The sequence below is a fragment of the Oncorhynchus tshawytscha genome, linkage group LG30 (assembly GCF_018296145.1).
Source record: "Oncorhynchus tshawytscha isolate Ot180627B linkage group LG30, Otsh_v2.0, whole genome shotgun sequence".
NCBI classification, from domain to species: Eukaryota; Metazoa; Chordata; class Actinopteri; order Salmoniformes; family Salmonidae; genus Oncorhynchus; species Oncorhynchus tshawytscha.
Window position 1 is genome coordinate 17,532,915 of NC_056458.1, and position 26,710 is coordinate 17,559,624.

Sequence of the window (26,710 nt, forward strand, 5' to 3'; positions counted from 1 at the left end):
AACCCCAGTTTTATCATTGGAATGTGACGGTGTGCTTTCGGACCGTGCGGATGCCTCTGATCGGTCGGGGTAGGCTGTTTGAAGTGTTCATCTGACTGCATAAAAAGAAAAGTCCAGTCAATATCGAATTTCATCAGAAAAACAATAGTCCAAACCTCATGTCTCTATATGGTTCAAACGTTACAGACAATTTACTCTGAGAATTTAGCATGTTTAGAGTGAATGGAATGTCATCACAGTATGATAAAAAAGCGGTCACTACTCAATAGAATTCTGTGGCGCTGCTCCGTGGCAGAACGGCGCTAACTTCGAAACTCAACTGACACGCTAACTAGTGACTGCAGGTTCATGAGTGAAAACATGGGCTTTTTCTAAATGAAATCTGCTGAATGCAATACTTAAAATGTGACTAAATATATATTTATTTACAAAGCTAAGAGATTGAATTTCAATATCCACCCCTTGCGAAAGACAATCTGTTCCAGTTTTCGTAGTGTATTTCTGAGTCTTTCCCTTTAAATCGGCATAGAAACGGCCCCTCTCAACGTAGAGTGATCATCATTTTAGGCAATGAAAGCCAAGGATCTGGAGGTGAAAATGATATCAAGTTGATTTTGATTGGTTCAACCATATGGAAACACATCCAAATGGTACCACCACACAATGCCTAATATGGAAGAGATACAACCAAGAGTTGCACCGTCTAAACTAGCAACGGTCACAGCAAATTAACATTCTTATTTCATCAACACTGTCAAACACAAGTATATTAAGGTTATAATATTGTAAAGTACAATCTAATGATTCATTCTATGTCATTGATAATGACATAGGGCAAAGAAAACTACATTTTGACATTGATTTTGTAACATCCTACAGAAAACATTTATAACATACTATCCTTCTCTGGCTGAGAGCGAGCTCTGGTGAAGGTCATTTAATTTTTTATATATTTTTTATATTATCTCCCTTGTCCATCCCCATTTATCTTACGTTTACATACTGTTGTAGGACTACCCTATGATTACTACTATGTTCGTGCGAAATGTTGCCCTATGTGTTTTTCATTTTATTTGTGTGTGTGTGTGTGTGTGTGTGTGTGTGTGTGTGTGTGTGTGTGTGTGTGTGTGTGTTGGCTTGTGGCGCTAGGTGGGCTGGCAGTTGAAGAACTTGGTGAATTCTCTGCGTGGGGACCCCGGGGGTGTTATGCTGACTCTGAAGAAGCGACCACAGAGCACACTGACATCCACCCCAGCACTGCTGAAGAACATGAGATGGAAACCCTTAGCCCTGCAAGTATGACAACACATTCACTTTCAACCTCCACACAACTGATGAATGGGTGTGAAATCACAAACTATTCCCTTAATAGTGGTTCTTTATTATTATTATCAGCTTTAGTATTGCAGATAGATTGTGGCTTCTATCAATGTAATTGTCTGCATCATTTTCCAATCATTTCCAATTTCCCATATATTTTCCCACTCATCAATCTACACACAATACCCCATAATGATCAAAAACTGTTCTTTAGAAATTTTTGCAAAAAAATAATTGTATAAAAAATAATTAAATATTACATTTACATTCAGACCCTTTACTCAGTATTTTGTTGAAGCACCTATGGCAGCGTTTACAGCCTGGAGTCTTCTTGGGTATGACGCTACAAGCTTGGCACATCTGTATTTGGGGAGTTTCTCCCATTATTGTCTGCAGATCCTCTCAAGCTCTGTCAGGTTGTATGTGGGGCGTCGCTGCACAGCTATTTTCAGGTCTCTCCAGAGATGTTCGATCGGATTCAAGTCCGTGCTCTGGCTGGGCCACTCAAGGACATTCAGAGACTTGTCCGGAAGCTACTTCTGCGTTGTGTTGGCTGTGTTCTTAGGGTCGTTGTCCCATTGGAAGGTGACCCTCACCCCAGTCTGAGGTCCTGAGTGCTCTGGAGCAGGTTTTCATCAAAGATCTCTCTGTACTTTGCTCCTTTCATCTATCCCTTGATCCTGACTAGTCCCTGCTGCTGAAAAACATCCCCCCCCCCCAGAATGATGCTGCCACCACCATGCTTCACCGTAGGGATGGTGCCAGGTTTCCTACAGACGTGACACTTGGTATTCAGGCCAAAGAGTTCAATCTTGTTTTCATCAGACCAGAGAATCATGTTTCTCATGGTCTGAGAGTACTTTAGGTGCCTTTTGGCAAACTCCAAGCGGGCTGTCATGTGCCTTTTACTGAAGAGTGGCTTCCGTCTGGCCACTCTACCATAAAGGCCTGATTGGTGGAGTGCTGCAGAGATGGTTGTCCTTCTGCAAGGTTCTCCCATCTCCACAGAGGAACTCTGTTGCTCTGTCAGAGTGACCATTGGGTTCTTGGTCACCTCTCTTACTTAAAAAGATAAGAGAGGCCTGTAATTTTCATTATAGGTACACTTCAACTATGAGAGGTAATGAGTGGAGGACAGAGGAGCCTCTTAAAGAAGAAATCTTGCTTGTTTGTAGGTGACCAAATACTTATTTTCCACCATCATTTGCAAAGAAATTCTTTAAAAATCCTACAATGTGATTTTCTGGATTTTTTTTCTTCTCATTTTGTCTGTCATAGTTGAAGTGTACCTATAATGAAAATTACAGGCCTCTCTCATCTTTTTAAGTGGGAGAACTTGCACAATTGGTGGCTGACTAAATACTTTTTTGCCCCACTGTACCTCTGGCCCTTTGGACACTGTGTTAACAAACCTCCAGACGAGCTTCAATGCCATACAACACTTCTTCCGTGGCCTCCAACTGCTCTTAAATGCAAGTAAAACTAAATGCATTGCTCTTCAACCGATCGCTGCCCGCACCCGCCCGCCCACCTAGCATCACTATTCTGGACGGTTCTGACTTAGAGTATGTGGACAACTACAAATACCTAGGTGTCTGGTTAGACTGTAAACTCTCCTTCCAGACTCACATTAAGCATCTCCAATCCAAAATTAAATCTAGAATCGGCTTCCTATTTCGCAACAAAGCCTCCTTCACTTATGCTGCTAAACATACCCCCTGACTATCCTACCGATCCTTGACTTCGGCGATGTCATTTACAAAATAGCCTCCAACACTCTACTCAGCAAATTGCATGTTGTCTATCACAGTGCCATCCGTTTTGTCACCAAAGCCCCCATATACTACCCACCACTGTGACCGGTATGTTCTCGTTGGCTGGCCCTCGCTTCTTTTTTTGTCGCCAAACCCAATGGTTTCAGGTCATCTATAAGTCTTTGCTAGGTAAAGCCCCGTCTTATCTCAGCTCACTGGTCACCATAGCAACGCCCACCCGTAGCACGCGCTCCAGCAGGTATATCTCACTGGTCACTCCCAAAGCCAACTCCTTCTTTAGCCACCTTTCCTTCCAGCAAAAATAGCAAAAATCACTGAAGCTGGAGACTTATATCTCCCTCAATAACTTTAACCATCACCTGTCAGAGCAGTTTACCGATCATTGCACCTGTACATAGCCCATCTGTAAATAGCCCACCCAACTACCTCATCCCCATATTGTTATTTATATTTTTGCTCCTTTGCACCCCAGTATCTCTACATGCATATCATCTTCTGCACATCTATCACTCCAGTGTTAATTGCTAAATTGTAATTGTTTCGCCACTATGGCCTATTTATTGCCTTACCTCCCTAATCTTACTACATTTGCACACACTGTATATAGTTTTTTATGTTGTGTTATTGACTGTATGTTTGTTTATCCCATGTGTAACTCTGTGTTGTTTGTGTCACACTGCTTTGCTTTATCTTGGCCAGGTCGCAGTTGTTAATGAGAACTTGTTAAATAAACACATTGTTTGACCAGTGAGTGGCCAAGTTCTCGTCACACCTACAAATGGTTTATTAATCTAAACCCTTTCACACCCCCGCCAGCCTATGAGCTCATAATTCCTGCTGTGAAAATAACTAAAGTATTTCTGACACACCCAGGACCTATAGCGCTACCACCAGTGATAAGATTTACCATTGCGTTAGGTTTGTTAAAATAGAGCCCTGTGTGTTAGTGAGAGGTGATTTATGTACTGTATACCACTATCTTTTCAGTGGGTTAATGACTGAGAGGGCATGTGAACTTCTGTATGTGCACAGTATGTGCCTGATTGTGCATGGTGAGTATGCAAGCAGGAGAGTGCATTCCATGTTTGTGGGTCTCGTTAAAGCAGTAACTTTTTGTGAATGTGTCTGTCTCTGTGTGTCTGTCTGTCATATTTTACCCCAAACAATGATTTCATATAGGTGTTGTATCTGAACTAGTGCGTGGAGGGAAGCGTATGTGTGGAGATGAGATGGGCATATGTGACTCTATCCCTGTCCCCCTCTGAGTCCCACGCTGGGCTAAGTGCTGTTTCCCTCCCTCCCCCTGGGGCCCTGACCAACTGGAGCGCGTCAGAGCTCTGCCGCCTCCTAATCCCCTCTCATCTCCTCCCCCTTCTCCTTTACCTCTTTTCTGCCTCCTCTCTTCTCCTCTCTGTACCCTCCTCCTCCTCGTTTCATCATACATCCAGATTCAGTTATTGATTTATGCTTTATAATTCATCAAATGCAAAGGATCAAATCAATTTTCCCTTTTCCCTAACCCTGCCTCTAGCCATTCTCCAATCGAGAAACAAGACTAGCATTTCCTACATATTGAAGCTTTAAAGGTTTGATTGATTGTAATTTATTATGAAACGACACATCACAGCAGTATGTCAGAAAACTCACCCTCTCTCCCCCGCTGCAGGTAGCCTGGTGGGTAGGAGCGTTAGGTCAGTAATCGAAAGGTTATCGAGTCGCAGAGCCGACAATGTAAAAATCTGCCATTCTGCCCCTGAGCAAGGCAGTTAACCCACTGTTCCCCAGGCGCCGAAGATGTGGATTTCGATTAAGGCATCCCTCCGCACCTCTCTGATTTAGAGGGGTTGGGTTACATAAGGAAGACACATTTCAGTTGAATGCATTCAGTTGTGCAACTGATTAGGTTTCTCTCTCCTCACAGCCCATCATCCCTCAGAGCCCCAGCAGCAGTGTGGCCACACCCACCAGTACCCTGAGCACCCCTTCCAGGAGGGACAGCTGTGCCCTGCAGGACCTTTTCATCCCCCCGCCCCCCGAGGAACCATACACCCCCAGGTACACACACAACTGCCTCACTTTGACATAATGTATACCTTACTTTAGGGATTACACAGTGTAGTCACTGTTTATACTGTATGCCTTACTTTAGGGATTACACAGTGTAGTCACTGTTTATACTGTACATTTTACCAGAGGGATTACACAGTGTAGTCACTGTTTATACTGTATGTTTTACCTGAGGGATTACACAGTGTAGTCACTGTTTATACTGTATGTTTTACCAGCGGGATTACACAGTGTAGTCACTGTTTATACTGTATGTTTTACCTGAGGGATTACACAGTGTAGTCACTGTATAATGTACTTTGATTATGTTTTATGTTATTATCTGCAGTGAAAAAGTGTAGTGGTTTACCTGTGTAATTACTTCACTCTGTGAATTTAGTCAGTTTATTCCCTTTTGTGGGGGGATTTATGTGCCTTGTAGTATATGACTTTGTTGAAGTTTACCAATGCAGTCGATGCTCCATAGGCGAACAGACTCTCTCCATGATCTGTGCTGCAGAGACGACAAGGGAAATCTATCAGGTGACGACGACCTCCAAACTGACATCCCGGTGGCCAAGGGCTCTGAGTCCCCCAACTCCTTCCTGGACCAGGAGTGTCGCCGACGTTTCCCTCTGGTGGAGGAGGATGCTGTTCTGTACTGCTACGAATACGACCAGAACCACGGGCCTCCACCTGTCCGCAGGGACTGCACCCCCACTTATGGTATGACCCAGTCCAAACCGCATATTTGTATGAGGGATGTCAGTCCCCCATATACTGTATGATATGACCCAGTCCAAGCCTGTTTGTATGTGGGATGTCTATCTCCCACATATGTTACAACCCAGTCCAAGGCTGTGTGTTTGTATGAGAGATGCAGGTTGTGCACTTCCTATAGATTTGATCACTCTTTTGTTGCTGCGAAAATTTTCCTGCAAAGCAGGAAATGCAAACGTGTAGTGTATTTCTGTTTTAAAAATGCTTCTAAAGTTTGTAATCTCCACTTTGAACATTTCAGACTTGATTTGCCCTAACAAAAAATGTATCAACCCCTACAAAAATGCTCATTAATTATAATACACATAATTCACATTTCCTGTTGCTGCAGGATTATTTTCCTGTTGTAGCAAAATGAATGATCCTACATCTGTATACAATGCCTGCTGTGTTTGTGATGTTTGTGTCACTGTATTGTTAATATAGGCTGTTTGTAGCTCTTAGATTTTCCTGGGTAGGTCTGTAATGTTGTGTGTTATCTGTGCTGCGTGCTCCAGGCAGGCTTAGGCCCATCTCCATGCCAGTGGAATATAACTGGGTGGGAGACTATGAAGACCCGGCCAAGCTGAAGAGAGAGAGCAGGAGAGGTGAGTGGGAGGCCAGGATGGGGAGAGATAAAAAGAGAGGGGAGACAGAAAGAGAGAGCTATAGCAGCAGAGGTGAGTGGGTGGATATCTCTCATAATTGGGTTTTCTGCCTCCCCATCTCAGATGTCTTAGCCAAGGGACTAGGAAGCTGAGCAGCCAGGCAGGGCTCAGTGCATAATAGATATGATGCTGAATTAGCTATTCTCCTCTCTATCTGTCCCTCTTTTCCGGTCTCTTCTTTCTGTGTATCTTTGTTAGTCCCTCCTACTCTCTTTCAATCTCACCCATTTCTCTCAGTGACTCTCTGCCTCTCTCTCTTTGCTTTTGGGTCTTGAAGGTATGTCGTTGCCTTGGCAACTGTAACCAGGCTCTTCCCAAGATTTGCTTGGTTTGATTGGTTGCTGCCAAACCTGGTGGCAACCAGAGTAGGAACAGAGCGAATGGCCTTGGTTCCGTCTGAGAGGCAGCCACTGTGATGTTGTGTTTTTATTCCCAATGGCAATTCAGTTTATTCCCCCTGGGCTTTTCAGCATCATTTAGGGTGCTATATTTATCCGTATATTTGGCAAGAGGCAGTATCTTGACGTATTGCCTAAAGGCAACATTTCTTTCAATTTTTTGGGGAAGATGTCTTGCAAATATCAGAATAATGACAATCCTTTGGAAATAGCTCTGTTGGTTCAGTACAATAATGGGGTTAGAGTGAAGCCTAGGCATTTGTCTGAATGACAAGACCGAGTAAAGCCTCAGAGCCCTAAAGCCGAATGCCTGGACACACCACAGGATTACACAAAACATCAATTACACTTCCCAATGACATGGCTCCCAAAACTAGCCTATAAGAGTCAGATGGAGGATGTTCATCAGGGGTCTCGCTGTAGCCTCAAGGCCCTAATGACATGATTAAGTCCACAAGTCACACAACTGTCCCTTTTCATCCAGGCAATCATTACACAATCTCTAGAATTGGCTTTTGGCTTGTTTTTCACTGTTGTTTAAAGTCTGTAGTAACAAAGTGACAGCACAATGAATATTCAGTAGGTAGACATGATGTACACATAGTAGGCCGATATAATCAAATGGCGTTAGACAAAGTGATCTAATTGCTGGCCTCCCCTGCTCTCGTAGAGAACTCCCTGCTGTGCTACGTGAATCAGAGTGAGGACAAGGCCATGCCAGAGGAGTACCTGACAGGGCGCAGCAGGAAGAAGAGTGACAAGGGCAGCCCCGCCCACTACGCCCTCCTCCCAGCCCTCCAGATGGAAGTCTCCACGTCTGGCTCTGACTCCGCCTCCCTCTACCATGTAAGTGTTTTTTTGTTGTGATTATGATTAGATATATAGAGGTCTGAGCACAGTGGAGACAGATCAATGGTTTGATATCTCTCATTTTCCTGTGTTATTTTGTAGATGTTTGAACGATCCTCGCTGCGCTCAAGGTCTAGGAAGAAGAGTAAAGGTGAGTTATTCAAAACCTACAGTCCACAATGCATGTACAGTTTCAAATATACACTACATACATACATGTAATCTGATGCAGACCATCCAATACAGTTGTTTCATTGATACTCCTCTCTCCTTCCTACAGCTGGTGACTCTTTGTCCTCCATCAGTAAGAGGCGTATCTCATGTAAAGACCTGGGGCGGGGGGACTGTGAGGGCTGGCTGTGGAAAAAGAAGGATGCTAAAAGCTATTTCTCCCAGAAGTGGAAGAAATACTGGTTCATCCTGAAAGATACCTGCCTATACTGGTACATGAATGAGGAGGTGAGTGTGTGAGTGATACTGACAAACTTGCTAATTTGTTGTACTGTGACTCCCTCTCTGCATCCTCTCTTGATTATCCTGTGAAGGTGTTAACCATTCCTCTATATTTTTTGTAACTCAGAAAAGTAATGTTTGTCAGACTCAGAACAGTGTATGATATTATGTTTTTTCCTCCCTCAGGATGAAAAGGCAGAGGGCTTTGTTAGTCTCCCAGAATTCAAGATGGATCGTGCGTCTGAGTGCCGTAGGAAGTAGTGAGTACATGCATTTGTGTTTGTATACAATACATTCATATTTGAGTCTTGTAGTCTGTTTGTCTGTGTGAACCTTGGCATATATGTTCAGTATATGCAACCTGTGTTTGTGCCCCAGAATACTTACAGTTAGTGCTGAGCGATTAACCGACATTTCATTTTTTGTTGTTATTTAACAACTAATTGACCGACGTCGGTTCAATTACTGGTATTCCGTTTAGTTTGTTTTTTTGTGAGCCCAGCGTGACGTTTCTCTAGAGAAATCTTTCAAGACAGAAATTAAGTCAAGAACTATGTGGAACGCTGGGCTAAAGGGAGTTGTAGTTCGCAAATATTCAACCTAGTTTAGCTCAGAAACGTGGTAATTAACTATAATCCTATAATCCATTGCGCCAGTTTTTTCTTTTTTGGACAGAGATGGATCAGAGGGGAAGAGGCGAAGCGAGAGGTTTTACTCTCGCCAAAATCTGTCCAAAATAAGCCCAATGCGTTTCTATGGGCTTATTTTTTATTTAAACATGTCGTCTGCCTTCCTGCCTTTGGGACAACGACTTCCATAGTTAGGACGGAGACAATAGCATCTCGCCATTATATACAGATCTCTGGATGGATACACTTTTACGCAGGGGCGCAACTTTCACTGGGGACGGGGGCATGTCCCTTCACATTCTGAAATTGCATTTTTGTTCCCCCCCAGTTTTATATTTGAAATGTGATACAAAATGAGGCAACGGTGTGCTTTAGGATAGAGCCAGCGCAGGACACACTGGACCGTGGAGGTGCACCGGGGGTCTTGAGCGCAGAGCTGGCACAAGTCGTCCTGGCTGGATACCGCCCGTAGCCCGGCAAGTGCAGTGAATTGGAACAGGCAGCACTGGGCTGTGCTGGCGAACCAGGGACACCGTGCCCAGAGCTGGCGCAGGATAACCTGGGCCGAAGAGACGCACCGGAGGCCAGAAGCACTGAGCTGGCACAATCCGTCCTGACTGAATGCCCACTCTAGCACGGCCACTGCGGGGAGTTTGCACAGAGCGCACCGGGCTGTGGATGCGCACTGAAGGCACTGGTCACTCACTCCCCACGGTAAGCACGGTAAGCACGAGGAGTTGGTTCAGGTCTGAATCCTGACTCTGCCAATCTCCCTGTGTGCCCCCCCCCCCAAAAAAGATGTTTTGGGGCTGCCTCTCCTTCTTGCCTCGTTGTTCCAACTCCTCGTAATGCCTCCGTTCCGCTTTTGCTGCTTCTATCTCCTCCTTCGGACGGCGATACTCCCCGGCCTGCGTCCAGGGTCCTTTTCCATCCAGGATCTCCTCCAATGTCCACTCGCCCTTTTGACCACGCTGCTTGGTCCTTCTTTGGTGGGTAGTTCTGTCACGTCTGTCGTCGGAAGGAGTCCACCAAAGCGCAGCGTGAAAAGTGTTCATCATTTGTTTTATTATCAAAAAACACACAAACAAAGTAACAAAACGAAAGCGAACAGTTCTGTCAGGTAACAGACTATACAGAAAATAACTACCCACAAACACAGGTGGGCAAAAGGCTGCCTAAGTATGATTCCCAATCAGAGACAATGATAGAACCACACTCGGCCAAAACAAAGAAATAGACAACATAGAATGCCCAACCCAAATCACACCCTGACCTAACCAAATAGAGAAATAAAACAGCTCTCTAAGGTCAGGGCGTGACAGTTGCTGAATGAGTGAGTGACGTGGAGGGCCGGAGGGGTGTGTGCGTGTGTGTGTGTTGACAGAGCATTACATTTATTGGCTGTCACGTGAGCGAGAGGAGAGAGAGCAGCACGCTTGCACATTGTGACAACTTTTTCCCAGTTGTAGGTAGGCTATTTAGATTGTCAGTATGGAGACACCTATTTCTAACCCTTTTTTCCATAAAACATATTATTACACTAGAACTAATGCACATCAAGAAATAATGGAGAAAAAGTACTGGAAAATGACTTTAAGCACACTAGAGCGCATTACATACATTCGCTCAGAGGTGGTTTAAACTGCATTCTAATGTTGACTGCTTAAATAAAACGGTATCAAGCAAAGTGCTTTATGCATGCTCAGTTCTTGGGTCTCAGGGGCTGCCCGAGTGGAGATTTGAAATGCAAGTTAAGGAACTCCCTCACATGGTTGTTTTTATGGAGAAAAGTCTTCAATGAAACTGACATTAGGCTAATGTGGAGAATTATACATTTGCCTATGTTGGCCATCAAGTAGCCTATTAATGTGTATACCATTGTAGGCTACCATTTAATAAAATAAACATGTTGAAATGACGATATCACTGGCGTTATTGCAAATCACTTGTTTAGCCTACCTGGAGCTGGCAAACCAATTTAATAAATAGCCTATGACTTCAGTTTACTGTTGTTGTAGACTTGAGTTATTATGAATGCATTAGATTGACTGGTAACAGTAGTCAGATTAGGCCAGGGGTGCACGTTTCACTGGGGACATGTCCCCCCACATTCTGAAATAGCATTTTTGTCCCCCCTGTTTTATAATTAGAATGTGATACAGAACTGGGCAACGGTGTGCTTTAGGACCATGCGGATGCCTCCGAACGGTTGGGTATCCTGTTTGGAGTGTTTACCTGACTGGATAAAAAATTATATATATGATTATGTCCCCCTCACTTCTTAAACCACTAGAAGGATATCTTCAACCACCAACTTACCATCCTGAGACAAGGTCGAGTATAGCCCACAAAGATCTCCACCACGGCACAACCCAAGAGGGGGCGCCAACCCAGACAGGAAGATCACGTCAGTGACTCAACCCACTCAAGTGATGCATCCCTCCTAGGGACGGCATGGAAGAGAACCAGTAAGCTAGTGACTCAGCCCCTGTAATAGGGTTGGAGGCAGAGAATCCCAGTGGAGAGAGGGGAACCGGCCAGGCAGAGACAGCAAGGGCGGTTCGTTGCTCCAGAGCCTTTCCGTTCACCTTCACACTCCTGGGCCAGAGTACACTCAATCATATGACCCACTGAAGAGATGAGTCTTCAGTAAAGACTTAAAGGTTGAGACCGAGTCTGCTTCTTTCACATGGGTAGGCAGACCATTCCATAAAAATGGAGCTCTATAGGAGAAAGCCCTGCCTCCAGCTGTTTGCTTAGAAATTCTAGGGACTATTAGAAGGCCTGCGTCTTGTGACCGTAGCGTAGGTGTAGGTATGTATGGCAGGACCAAATCGGAAAGATAGGTAGGAGCAAGCCCATGTAATGCTTTGTAGGTTATCAGTAAAACCTTGAAATCAGCCCTTGCCTTAACAGGAAGCCAGTGTAGGGAGGCTAGCACTGGAGTAATATGAAGAGTGATGAAGAAGAGTGATGAAGTACTGCATCAGATGACCTGGCCTCCACAATCACGCGACCTCAACCCAGTTGAGATGGTTTGGGATGAGTTGGACCTCAGAGTGAAGGAAAAGCACTCAACAAGTGCCCAGCATATGTGGGAACTCCTTCAAGACTGTTGGAAAAGCATTCCAGGTGAAGCTGGTTGAGAGAATGCCAAGAGTGTGCAAAGCTGTCTTCAAGGCAAAACATATTTTGATTTGTTTAACACTTTCTTTTACTACATGATTTCATATGTGTTATTTCATGGTTTTGATGTCTCCACTATTATTCTACAATGTATAAAATAGTAAATATAAAGAAAACCCTTTGAATGAGTAGGTGTGTCCAGACTTTTGACTGTTTCTGTACATATTCTCGTGACTTGACTTTAATATTAATCTGAAGGCGGTTATTCATCAAATTAACTAATTAATTAATTGTTACCTGATTAAATTAATCATGTAACAATTAGCTGATTAGGATCTGGGGCAACACGAGAGTGCTCTTCAACTAGTTTTTATTTTTTTATTTAACCTTTATTTTTTTACCATCTCCCGAATTAAACTCTAAAAGGTCTTTACCTATCACATCTATAAACAGTTAACTTATTAATTATAACCTCGTATCATATCATCATTCTGAACAGTCGTAACGTCATTGCATCTGCAAAAACCTGAGCCTTACTTATGATCCACTACAACACAAATGTATTTATTTATTAGCTACTTAAATAGGACACAGGATAAACATACACACCCTGCACCGGTTATTGACTGGAGACGTAATACACTGAAAACCAGTCTCTAGCGGAATGACAACAACATTGTTAAAGCTTGTTAAAGAAGAGAGGGAGAGAGAGAGGGACAGAGGCACTTAAAATTTGGTACATTCAGAAACTACTCTCACCTATAGTAACAATACTTTGCACACGAACAGCCGCCCACTTTGAGCAAGAAATCATGAATGTATTTACGTGAAATCCCGGGGATCTCTCGGTAGACAGGGCAGCCTTGGAAAGGCCGTTGGTCCTTTTCGCAGCATGCTTGTAAGGCTCCGATTGTCCGAAATGGTTCCAACAAGTCTTCTACTGTTGTCCTTCTTTGCAGTTGTTCGGTGTCCGGTGACTTGTCGTGTAGTCCTGAACAGAACTACAGAGTTGACTTTCCTTCCTTTCACTCTGGAAGAGGCTTCTTTGAAGATAGGCTAGCCAGCTGTATCGATGGTTTGAGCAGAGTAACAGGATGATCCTACTTAAATTCGCTTTCAAAAATACTTTACTTAGAACAGCTAATCACCCGTACCAATGATTGTCTGGGAGGTGAGTTTATCGTCTCCACCTCGTGTTGAGTTTCAAAGTTCAAACCACTTTAAATGCGCAGCTGCAGCTTCATGCTTTTTTGGTCCAATGTGAGTTTTTTTAAACCCATCATTTATACCTTTTGCTGGAAAGGGGTGGTTCCGGCAGGCTGGCATGCTCCCTGACCTCACTCCAGGGCGGTGACTACTCCCTGTGCAAAGTTCATGGAAAACAATGATCTCTTATAGCTTCTCAAATCACACCCCTCACAAGACTAAAACACTTTCATAATTTTTCATGTTACATGCACAACGCATAGTATAGAAACTATAGTATGGAAACTAAAATAATTTATATTTGAAAGAAACCCAAATTTAGCTTCTTATGTCATTACAAGATACAATGATATTCCTTCTTAATTGGCTCGATAACATTATGGAAAAAGGCTTTATTGTATATAGAAAAATGAGGCTAGTTCAGGTCTTTTGGGTGGGTTTAGAGTGGTCATTGGGCTTGAAATTTCTTGCTTGACCTTGCAACCCTGGGTTAGATAAACACAGACCACATGAGAGAGGAATGTTCACAACACAACGACGAGAGGGACAGAGACAATTCGTGAAAGTATATCTTATCTACGTTGAACTAGTCAAATTTATTTTGTCAGACAGTTCTGCAGCATAGGCTACTTAGTCTGGCTCGCTAAATAGGATAACTAAAGACAGTAAATTATGGGGAGCACACAGATAAAGTTAGGTTTGGCTGCTAGTGCCTGAGCAGAGATGAGATGACTTGAAGAAATGAGAAATAATAAAGTCATCAAATAAAACAAAGTAATACACATAACTGAAATATTTTATTATTGCATAGTAATTTCCTGTTTTTCAGTTGATTTTATTTCTTTCTTTTACCTTTATTTAAGTAGGCAAGTCTGTTAATTAAGAACAAATTCTTATTTTCAATGACGGCCTAGGAACAGTGGCAGAACGACAGATTTGTACCTTGTCAGCTCGGGGGTTTGAATGTCTACCCAATGTAGACGTGACAGAGACAATGGAATGTTTTGGCAATTAAATGCCCACTATTTTTGGCTTTGGAATGTCCATTAAAAAGATGTATTTCATAATGTATTAAATTATCGAAACCAAAAAACGTAATTATTTTTGTTATAATCAAACCGAACCTAACCGACCTCAAAAAGCACTAACCGCTCAGCACTATTTACTGTATGGTATAATCTGTCCTTGACCGCATGTTTCTGTGTTCCAGTGCTTTCAAGGCCTGCCATCCAAAGATCAAGAGTTTTTACTTTGCAGCAGACAATGCAGATGACATGAACAGGTGAGAGTCACTGTCAGACATAATTACTGTAGCTAACACGGAGGGGGAGACAGGCAGAGACAAGGAGGTGAGAAAAACTGAACGGTTTTGACAAATAGGGCTAGGCAGATGACCAGGTGAGCTGATGTAAGATGCAAAAACAGCAGGAGATAACAGAATGGTGTGTGAGATTTGGAATGGGGTCATTAATGTTCCCTCACAGGTGGCTGAGTCGTCTGACCATGGCAGTGGCAGGTTACTCGGAGCAGGAGAGGATCCGACAGGACCAGGGTGAGAATACGTCAATACACATTAATATAGTTGACAATAATAGAGGCTAAGAGCTGCTTCATTTGCCCTAGGTCTACTTTAGAAAATCCCCCCACATTGTCTCTTTCTGATGGTGACGTGTCCTCTTCTCTGCTTCATCCTTGTCATCATGACCAGACTACTGGAGTGAAAGTGACCATGAGGACATGGAGATGCCTTCAACCATGCCCAAACAGGACAGCCCTCCTCCCCCCTACGATACCTACCCCAGGCCCCCCTCGGTAAGTCACTCTTTCTGTGAAAAGCTACTCTGTGCATAGTTTTAATCTGGACTCTTCCCTCTTTTCTAATCCTCCTGTTATTTACATTATTGTTACAATGCCATTATATACCTCTCTAGCTGAGTCTCTTCCCTTTACAAAAAATATTCCTTGATTACAAATGACGTCATAAAGGAAAACGTCCCTAGCAAGCGGAACAGATATGACAGCTGGTTCCACAAAAGAAAAGGGTCTGGGATTGAGTGAAAGAGCGGGAAGACTGAGGAACAAAGGGCGAAGCTGTGCTATTGTAAATACAGTATCTTATGCATTCTTAAATTACTGCCCATTTGGAAAAGGAAAATGCAATAAATATCTACTCTGAGCTGCGCTTCGGTAGGTTGGTGGTAGATGGAAGGCCATGTTGCCCAACAGAGTCCTTCGAAGAATGTCCCTGGTGGTAAATTGAATACATTGTAGTAACGTCATTGTGTGGTAGACGGGATACTCTGTCTGTTCTTTCCTAGCCCGCGTTTGCAGCTGCTGTTGCTAACTCAATGGCTAGGAGGTATCACTTCTGTAGAGAATAAGAGTTCAAAGTTCATACCATTCGTAACCAAAGCTCACGCTGAGGTCTGCTTAATTCTGTAGTTGACATGTTAGTCCTTTTAATGCAGAGACTGCAGACCTCACGTACTTGGAACAGGAGGTTACATTTTCGTCAAGGCTTTATATAGTGGAGCGAGAAGGGTGTGTTTGAAACGTTTTATAACCCGTGTCTCTTCACAGGGGCGGGCCACTGATTGAGCAGAGCCCTAACCTTATGAAAACCCAAATCTCTCATTTGGAAGCTAAAATTACATTTAATCTTTTCACCAATAATTTTATATTCAAACATTTAAATTGAACAACAATTCCATGTGAATCCGATAACTCTGATGTGTAGACTTTCCACTGTAGAGTTTATGTCATCCTATCATCGATGAGAATGTCTCAGATGACAACCGAACTGACATCATATTCATTAAGTACCACCGCATATGTTCAATTGGTCGGATTACCAGAATATAGTTAATTTCCTTCTGATGTTCCCAGAATCTCTATGTTAACCATGTCACATCAGTAGGGTAGAGAGAGGGGAAAAGGGGGGAAGAGGTATTTATGACTGTCATAAACCTACCCCCAGGTCAACGTCATGACACAATGCTATGCCATGACACCTCTCTGTCTGGTTATCTGTAGGTGTCCCAGATGAGTCCATACCTGGAGCCCAAACACAGCCGCCTTTCCTCCTCTGAGACCTTCCAGTCACGCTCTTCTCATGAGGAGTTCCACCCCGAGCCACAGGAGGGCAGCAGCAGCGGAGGCGGCATCTCGCCTGGCCAGAAGTCCTCCAGCCAACGGCGTTCGTGGCAGGACCTAATTGAGACGCCCTTGGGCAGCACAGGGCTCCACTACCTGCAGACACTGCCCCTGCCCCTGGAGGAGGCCCTGCTATGTTCCCCTGGAGGAGGAGGTCTGTCTGTGGAGTACCGCCGCCAGTCAACCCTCCCTGCCCAGCGCAGCCTGCTGCAGGAGCACTATGGCCCACTGCCCCTGCAACTCAGCTCCAGTGTCCCTGTAGAGGCTGTGGGGAAACAACGTAGCTTCACCCTGCCCCGAGACAGTGGGCTCCATGCCATTCTCTCAGCTTCGGCCAGCGCCTCTGACCACAGGGACCACCACCACTACCAGCTGGCCAGAGACACAGGTGAGACATTACTAAGGCATGACTGAGACACAGGACAAAGACGTGACAGCCATGACACCATGAGATAGAGAGACATGGCACCATGAGACAGAGAAGAGATGTGACAACGACCTTAACCTCTCTCTCCCTGTTACATTCTAGGATAACTTGATGTGTAAAAATAGTTTTATATACTTACATGGAAATGAGTACTTATAGGGTTATAACCTGGTATCCAATGGTGAATGATGTTGCTAATTATAGGCATTGTTCAGACAGTCTGTGTTACAGACATTGCTGATTGTCTGAGATTTAGACCAGCCCCATCCCCCATCCCTACAGATCTCCAGGACACTATTCTAAAGTGAGGGGAAATCTTAGAGTGTCCTAATTGACACTAATTCATCCTGGCAGCCCGGGCTCCTCCTCGATGTCTTCCACACACACACACACACACACACACACACACACACACACACACACACACACACACACAGCCATGATAGACACATCGCTGTGCCCCACCTCAGTGTTTGGGGAGGTGGGGCGAGGGAGAATCCTTTCAGCCCAAGTTAACATTGAATTTTGAAGAGGACAAAGAAACATGCCCAAGGGGCCTTTTTTCCTGTCCTAATTTCTCTGCCACTCTATCACTCACTGTCTCTACTACTCCCTCTATAGACTCTAACACAAAAACACGCAGCAAATACTGCATGATACACTTCAAGAGGCACAGCCCCACAGCTTCACAACTGACCCACAAAACTCACGTATTGCTGACCCCAAACACGTATGACAACCACCAGACACAAAACCTTTGGTTAAGTTTTAGTCAACATACACTACATTGTCAAAAGTATGTGGACACCTGCCAGTTGAACATCTCATTCCAGAATCATGGGCACTAATATGGACTTCGTCCTCCCTTTTCTGCTACAACAGCCTCTACTCTTCTGCGAAGGCATTCAACTTGATGTTGGAACATTGCTGTGGGGACTTGCAGCTGTAAAGTTTGGTGGATGAGGAATAATGGTCTGGGGCTGTTTTTTCATGATTCGGGCTAGGCCCCTTAGTTCCAGTGAAGGGAAATCTTAACACTACAGCATGAAATGACATTCTAGACTATTCTGTGCTTCCAACTTTGTGGCACAAAGCGACAAAGCGAGGTCCACACAGAAATACTTTGTCGAGATCAGTGTGGAAAAACTTGACTGGCCTGAACAGAGCCCTGACCTCACCCCATCAAACACCTTTGGGATGAACTGGAACGCTGACTGGGAGCCAGACCTAATCACCCAACATCAGTGCCTGACCTCATTAATGCTCTTGTGTCTGAATGGACACAAAATTCAGACACAAGAGCATTAATGAGGTCAGGCACTGATGTTGGGTGATTAGGTCTGGCTCCCAGTCAGCGTTCCAGTTCATCCCAAAGGTGTTTGATGGGGTGAGGTCAGGCCTCTGTTCAGGCCAGTCAAGTTTTTCCACACTGATCTCGACAAAGTATTTCTGTGTGGACCTCGCTTTGTCGCTTTGTGCCACAAAGTTGGAAGCACAGAATAGTCTAGAATGTCATTTCATGCTGTAGTGTTAAGATTTCCCTTCACTGGAACTAAGGGGCCTAGCCCGAATCATGAAAAAACAGCCCCAGACCATTATTCCTCATCCACCAAACTTTACAGCTGTCACTATGCACCAAACCCAGATTCGTCTGTCAGACTGCCAGATTGTGAAGCGTGATTCATCACTCCAAATAACTCATTTTAACTGCTCCAGAGTCCAATGGCGGCGAGCTTTACACCACTCCAGCTGACGCTTGGCATTGCACATGGTGATCTTAGGCTTGTGTGCAGCTGCTCGGTCATGAAAACCCATTTCATGAAGCTCCTGACAAACAGTTATTTTGCTGATGTTGCTTCCAGAGGCAGTTTGGAACTCGGTAGTGAGTGTTGCAACCGAGGACAGATGATTTTTACGCGCTACGTGCTTCAGCACTCGGCGGTCCTGTTCTGTGATCTTGTGTGGTCTACCACTTTGTGGTTGAGCCGTTGTTGCTCATAGACGTTTCTACTTCACAATAACAGCACTTACAGTTGACACCTCCGGAAACTTGACAATCTGACTTGTTGGAAATGTGGCATCCTATGATGGTGCCAAGTTGAAAGTCACTGAGCTCTTCAGTACGGGCCATTCTACTACCAATGTTTGTCTATGGAGATTGCATGGCTGTGTGCTCAATTTGATACACCTGTCATTAACGGGTGGGGCAGAAATAGCCGAATCCACTCATTTGAAGGGGTGCCAGATAAGATAAGAGCTATGTGGCAATAGCACCATAAGAGGGCAGTATATGTAAAGGATAGCATGGGACATTCCACTGTAGCAGCTTACTGTGTGTGTTCTGCCTGCCTATGAGGAAATGCAGTATTGTTCTGAACTTCCAGGAGTGAGAGATCTTGATGCATATGCATATTGCTGTTTTTGTTGTTGAATGTGGTGCCAGCCGGTGAATGCCATGTATTGTGACTCTGCTTTTCCTCAGGCCGTGAGAGAGAGGGCCGTCCCCAGGCGGACTCTCTGGGGGACCTGTACCGGGCCCTGGAGAGGGCCAACCTGTCCTCCATGGGAGACCACCGGCCCTCCGCCCGCCTTGAGTACAAACGCTCCTTTGTCCGCCGCGTCAACGACCCACTGCTCAGCGAAAAGCTGCACCGTCTCCGCATCCTACAGAGTGCGCTCAAGGTATGACCCCCTCTCTCTCTTTTTCTATCCCCATCTCCCTCTCTCTCTCTCTACTGCACCTGCTGTGTGGAATGCTTGGCCAACTGACATTTAATCCTGAGGTGCTAACCCGTTGCACCCTCTATAACCACTGTGATTATTATTTGACCTTGCTGGTCATCTATGAACGTTTGAAAATCTTTTTGAAGAACGATCTGACCTTAATTGCATGTATCCTTATAATCTCCAGCCTGCACAGCCAGAAGTGGACTGACAACCCCTTAGAGCCTGGTTCCTCTCTAGGTTTCTTCCTAGGTTCCTAGTTTTCTAACCACCGTGCTTCTACATCTGCAAAGCTTGCTCTTTGGGGTTTTAGGCTGGGCTTCTGTATAAGCACTTTGTGACATCTACTGATGTAAAAAGGGCTTTATAAAATACATTTGATTGATAGATGACAGGACCTATAGAATATAGTGTGTACAGTGTGTGTACTGTGTATGTACTGTACACATCTTAAATCATACTCTTCTTTCCCCGTGACAGAATGTCCCTCTTCAGGACTCTGACCCGTCGTTGGGTTTTTTAGGATAGCCTGTATGGAACGGACCATGGACACAGCCGCACCATCATAGTCACCCAATTCATCCTGCCAAGGGACGTGCCCTTACTGCCCTACCCCAGACATGCCCACATCCCTGGAAGACAGTCACAACAACCAGGATTAACCCCTCTCTACCTCTCTCTTTCACTCAATCTCACTCTCTCTCTGCATGCCCACATCTACCTCTAAGGACCTTCCCTCATGCAAAATAGTTTGTTCAGTGATCAAAATAACCATAACATATTCAATAGTTGCATCGTGCAATGCATGTTCAAGCTATTTACAGTAATTAAACTCTAGTTCAATAATAGTCTTCTTCTCATTGACATTGTTAAAGGAAAGTTATAACATAAATTGCACTGGAGAATATAGTGAGGCAAAGGATTGAATCAGATTAGCTTTAACCCACGGTATTCAACAAACGCATAGCTTAATATTGCCTTTGTTTAGGCGATGTCGGAGGTGTATCTGCGTTGGAGCTGTTAACCTCTTGATGCTACCCATCCCGGATCCGGGATCGTGACTACGGCTCAAGCTCATTAGCATAACGCAAAATGTGAAAAAATATTCTTAGACATATTTAACCTCCACACCTACACAAGTCCAATAGCTCAAATGAAAGATAAACACCTTGTTCATCTACCCAGCAAGTCAGATTTCTAAAATGTTTTACGGCGAAAACATAGCACACATTTATATTAGACCACCACCGAAACAAAATGCAAGCGGCGGCCATTTTGTCCCAGAAAATATAAAATTTAAAAGTAGGATTAAAAAATAAATAATTCACTAACCTTTTGAAAATCTTCATCAGATGACAGTAATATTACATGTTACACAGTACATTTTTTTTTTTTCAATAATATGCCATTAATATCCATAAATCTCTGTTTACAATGACGACATTTCAAAAAATGCTACTCAAAATGTCCGGAGAAATTATGATAGCTCGGACAGATAACGTCAGATAACAAGCAATAAACATGACTAAATATACATGTTCTACATATAGTTACAAAGATACACTTCTTCTTAATACAACCGCTGTGTTACATTTATTTTTAACGTTACAGAATTCGTTCACTAGTCTATGCTATGAGTCGGCGCTCAGATATTAGCAGTGTCTCCTCTACGTTTGGAGTCCACAGAAACCCAAAATAACCACATAAATATTCCCTTACCTTTGATGTTCTTCGATCAGAAGACGTAGAAGGAGTCATACTTACCCAATACATCGTTTGGTTTCAAGTTGTGCGTCTTTGTATTAGCATATGCTAACAGCTTCAGCTGAAATGCACCCAAAATAACTTCTGCTCCTTCTGGTCCCGCACTCTTGCGCAATCAAACTTCAAAATTACATATTATATGTTGACTAAACTGGTCAAACTAAGTGCAGAATCGAGCAAAATGATGTTTTTATCATGTAAAACAATGATCATCGCGAACAAACGAACCGGCTTCAACTGGTGTCTATTGGAAAAGAACGTTCCCCAAATCGGCCGCGCGCAATAGAGTGCATGTATGTGAGAGTGAACCGGGCATTTTCGCCCGCCAAAGGATGAGGGAGCGCGAAATTCAAACAATGAACGTGCCAATTGAAAGCAGACATCGCGCTGAACAAATACATACTGTTCCCAGATCGGTAGCTGCCTGGGAAGGGTGGGGGCGATGACGTCAAAGTTGACCCAACTTTTCTCTTGACAAGAGAGAGTTTGGGAGAAAGGCTGCCCTGAGAGTTCTGCTTTACATACAGACATAATTTAAACGGTTTTAGAAACTTTAGAGTGTTTTCTATTCAATAATTATTATTATATGCATATATTAGCAATTTTGGAAAAAAATATTTTCAGTTTACTATGGGCACGCACTTCCTCCAACGGGGGCAGTATTGAGCCATAAGCTCAAGAGGTTAAGTCGATGAGTGGCTGCGCTTGTGGTCGTTGTCACGAAAACCACACCCGTCCTTATGTCCCACCCGCGTTAGAAGTTCAGAAGGAGAAAGTGTAGGTTATATAGAAATAATGACACTCAAATTGAAAATCATTAAACTAAATAATAATGATTTATATCAGCCTAATCGAGGTATAGATTATATCACACAATCCAGTGTTCAAACTTGTAACACGGCTACATGGGATTTCTACTCATGTGACTCAGTGCATCTAATGGCAATGTCCACGAATGCAGTTACACCTCCGACACCGGCTAAATAAAAGCAATATTAAGCTATGAGTTTGTCTGTTAGCGCTGATCTGTTTGAAACATGGCCTGAGTTTTATGGTATTTTTTGCACAGTTCAATGCTGTTTTGCATGAGGATGTTGCCCTGTGTGTCTTTATTTCCATCTCCCCTCCACCTGTTTCAGCAGCTCTTGGACACATATTCATCTCACTCTGGGTTTCTGTCCACTCTATCTCTCTCTCTCTCAGAACATTGTCTGTGAACGACAGTATTGTTTGACTTACTAAGAGTAAGCTTCTAGAAGGCACATAAGACTTCCTCAGCCTTTTCTGGTTTGATGATATTGGATATGTCCCATCATCTGAAAGACTGCATTAGTGGAGCGCCCTTTAACTCACTGCTCACCTGCATGGCCATGTTAGAACCTTCTGCTTCTGTACAGTACTGTCTGTTCTGAAGACTATGCCAGGGTTGTGTACAGTAACACTACAATGAATCTTGATCTTAAACGAACTATAATAAGCAATTGTATTTTTGATGTCTACAATGTTTATGTTATGCATGTGTGAATGGTAAATGAGTATGTATGTCTGTGTGTTAGGAGAGTGTACAGTATGTTAATCATATATATTTATTTCATAAACTGGATATCGCACAACTGGTAGGTCAGAACAAAATCTAAGGAGATATAATTTCAACTTCAGTGTTGTGCCTCAGCGATTTCTGAAAGTACTGGGTGAACATAAATAGTTGATGGCTGCAGGGCGTAATCTCTCCCTTATAATAAACAGAAACTGGTGCACAGAGACAGAAAGACAGGTGAGGACTGGCAATAATAAACCAGTATTGTAAATTGTGAAGCATTGATCAGAAACACGTGTCTATTTTTGTATGCATGCTATCTATCCAAATGTTTGTAAATGGTTTTGTATTCCGAGGTGTGTGTGATCTGAGGACTGCTGGTGTGAACCCATCATGAGGACTGCTGGTGTGAACCCATCATTCACTCTGTTTCTAACAGCTATTTTACATTTGAAGTAAAAGCAACAGGAGAAAGTGTTTGTTTTTGAAGTGTTCTCTGCAGAAAGGTAAATAACTGTATTTATAAACTGTTCATTGTTTGAGCATGCTTTGTATAACTTAAACAGAATATCCTGCCATTTGAAATCTATGGAAGTCGCACATGTTTGGCGTATCGTGGCTAATTTACTTTTTTATTCAATAATAAACGATGGCTTGTCCATCTCCTGAAGTCTCCCTGAATGGTGAATCCTCCATTTCAAGTATTTTCTTAGGTGCTCTACTCCTGATGAGGGGAACACAGATTGTACAAGAGAAAACTATTTTCCTCTGAAAGGTTCTCCCTCAATGTTGGATTTTTCCTTATACTGTATCAGCAGTAAGCATTAATAAGTACTTCTTACTTGGTAACCCTCATGTTGATACACTATTGAAAAGAACAGAACATTCCCTATTAATCCATCTCTGAACATGGCTGTCAGCCTATCAGGAGGTTGATGAAGAAGCAGCTCAGATTTACAGAGGAGATAGGCAGCACAAGCCTCAAACCAGATATCATTCTCTGGTCTAGAGGCACCACGCAGGTACAGGTCGTCATCGAGCTTACAGTGCCCTGGGAGGAGAGGATAGAGGAGGCACATGATTGGAAGCTCAAGAAATACCAGTCCCTCATCCTGAGCAGAATGGATGGAGAGCCTTGAATCTACCAGGTGTGAAAACATTAGTCCTAACAGTTGCAAACAGTTGTGTTTTGCAATGAACACAAAAGTTTCTATTGGACAAATGAATGCAGGTCCCTCCCCGCTTCGTTCCGTATGTTTCCGTTGAAGAAACGTTTTGCAACAGAATCGGCGTAATGAATACGCCCCCAGTTTTGGCCGGTTGCAGGGGCTTCGCAAGCCAATCACTCTGGAGAGCCCTGGAGCTGCTCAGCATTGAAGGAGTGGCAAGGATGAAGCAATTGGCTGATGACAGCAAGGAGGCAGAAGTTGCATCCGGTTGGAAAAAAATCCTAGATTTTTACGAGGGTTAGGGCATATAAGTTCTTCAGTTAATATCTAAGATTACTTGTTTTGAAGTTAGCCGGTCAAGTTCAAGTTCTTAAAAAAATGCATTGGACGTTTGTACCTTTGTTGGTCAATTTAATTTGGCTGCACTTGGTTTGAGTTTAACATGCTAATCAGCTTCAGACAGAACGAGAAACTTTTGCTCCCTATTTATTTAGATCTATGGGGAGAGCGATGTCTGATCACTGTAAACTTACAAGACAATCCCGTTGGAGACGGCCAACACTGTTTAATGAGCTTGTTATTGTTATCAAAGTATGCTAATGTATTTTCTGTTCATTAAGGTTTAGAAAGCCACCCCTATGATATAAATATCCTGTAGGCAGCCCTTCCCTTTATGCACTACTAGGCCTACTGCATCTACTGAATCACAGATACATGATTACAAGACTTTTCCCACTCATGTTCCCAGGAATGTGTTCAATTTTCTTGTTATGTTTGTTGAGCCAAGATTAATTATGTTGAGCAGCACTGTGTATTGGATCACTTGCCACTTTTTCTTGGTTCAACACGTTTTGTTTTGTGCAACCAAAACTGTCATATTAATATGACAATACAAACATATTTAACTAGATGCTGTAATGTGAAAATGCTCCCTACTCTACTTTCAGTGTGTTTTGTTTTGATGGGAGTTGATGCACTAGGCTGGCGCTAACCCAATGTACTGTATTTCTAAAACATTACACATGTGCACAAGCACCAGCACAGCACAGCATACACCCCCACAGCATAGACCCATTTTTTTGTTTACAAGCAAACGTCATGTTTGAGTGATGCGCGCGCATGCTTGCAACAAAAGCCCTGTAGAATGACATACTTGAGTGAGTGATGACCATGAAAAACACACAAGACTGATGGCTGTAGACACACAAGACTGATAGCTATAGCTATGCTCAACAAGTATATTATTCTTCTGGCTTTATCTAGCTCTGTTTGTGATTATTTTACCACGCCTCAATGGCTTGCTAGGTAATCAACCCTTCAATGACTACTGCAATGTTAATGTAGCCGATAACCATCTGATTACGTGTTTGCTAACTTACATGAGCAGAGCACTATACTATGAATCCAGTTTGAGGAGTTAGTGAGGTAACTTTGGTCAACTCTGAGTTCAACTCAGGATAACCAGGACCCCAAAAGTGGCTCAGCTTTTAGCCAGGTACATTTCTATGACAAGGAATCCTTCCGAACTAACCTGCTCTGGTGCTGTGGGACGTGTCTAGAATATTCTTATATTCTGAGAACTTGGCAACCATGTTCTGTTATTTGCCATTCCCACTGCCTTCAAGCAGTACAGCCTTCCTCAAGTCGTCTTCCTCAGGATGTAAGCAAGACTGTGGATGTCTCTGCTATCCCCACAGATTACCATGACCTCCTGGAAGTGTTCAGTAAGGCACGTGCAACTTCCCTTCCCCCGCACCATCCTTATGAATGTGCCATTGATCTTCTCCCAGGCACTACACCACCTCGGGGTCGATTGTATTCTCTGTCTGGACCAGAGACCAAAGCTATGTATGAGTACATAGAGGAGTCTCTGGCCACTGGGTCCGTCTGTCCGTCTGCATCTCCTGCCGGTGCAGGGTTTTTCTTTGTGGAGAAGAAGGACAAGACCCTGCGTCTGTGCGGTGACTACCGGGGACGTAATGACATTACTGTCAAGAATCGTTACCCCCTACCTCTCCTCTCCTCGGCGTTCAACCTCTCCAGCCTTCAACACAGCCAGTGGACATTATGAGTACCAGGTCATGCCATTTGGACTCACCGACGCCCCCGCTGTTTTCCAGGCTTTGGTCAATGATGTGCTTCGGGACATGCTAAACCGGTTTGTGTTTGTGTACCTTGACGACATCCTGTTTTTTTCCCAACCTGCACAAGAAAATCTTCATGTGAGATAGGTCCTTTAGCGCCTCCTGGAGAACCAACAGTTTGTGAAAGCCGATTGGCCTCAACCAACATCCAGGGTGCAGTTGCAATGGTTTCTTGGGTTTGCACACTTCTACCAACGTTTCATTTGGGACTACACCACCCTGGCGGCCCCCCTCTCGGCACTCACCTCCCCCAAGGTACCGTTCAAATGGTCTCCAGCTGTCGACAAAGCCTTTGTAGACCTGAAGCATCGGTTCACAACAGCACCCATCCTCATCCATCCGGACCCCTCGCGTCAATTTGTGGTGGAAGTGGATGCTTCGGATGTTGGAGTGGGGACCATCCTGTCCCAGCGACCTGCCCAGGACCAGAAGCTTCATACCTGTGCCTTCCAGTCCCATTGTCTCAATCCTGCTGAAAGAAACTATGATGTTAGAAACCGAGATCTCCTGGCTGTGAAGAAGGCATTGGAAGAGTGGAAGCACTGGCTGGAAGGAGCAGAACA

General features: G+C 43.8%; 1 protein-coding gene across 1 annotated transcript in view; it reads left to right on the top strand.

Moving 5' to 3' along the window:
- Positions 1–23,509, top strand: part of LOC112228640 (connector enhancer of kinase suppressor of ras 2-like) — a 49,109-nt gene extending 25,600 nt beyond the window's left edge. The window contains exons 9-23 of the mRNA XM_024394125.2: positions 1,150–1,296; positions 5,017–5,150; positions 5,662–5,867; positions 6,419–6,508; positions 7,637–7,812; positions 7,918–7,966; positions 8,096–8,274; positions 8,455–8,528; positions 14,440–14,511; positions 14,714–14,781; positions 14,938–15,041; positions 16,263–16,770; positions 19,292–19,491; positions 20,014–20,552; positions 21,980–23,509. Coding sequence (XP_024249893.2) covers positions 1,150–1,296; positions 5,017–5,150; positions 5,662–5,867; positions 6,419–6,508; positions 7,637–7,812; positions 7,918–7,966; positions 8,096–8,274; positions 8,455–8,528; positions 14,440–14,511; positions 14,714–14,781; positions 14,938–15,041; positions 16,263–16,770; positions 19,292–19,491; positions 20,014–20,061 — 2,055 coding nt within the window. The 3' untranslated portion in view covers positions 20,062–20,552; positions 21,980–23,509. The remainder of the gene's footprint in view (positions 1–1,149; positions 1,297–5,016; positions 5,151–5,661; positions 5,868–6,418; positions 6,509–7,636; positions 7,813–7,917; positions 7,967–8,095; positions 8,275–8,454; positions 8,529–14,439; positions 14,512–14,713; positions 14,782–14,937; positions 15,042–16,262; positions 16,771–19,291; positions 19,492–20,013; positions 20,553–21,979) is intronic.
- The last annotated feature ends 3,201 nt before the right edge of the window (positions 23,510–26,710 follow it).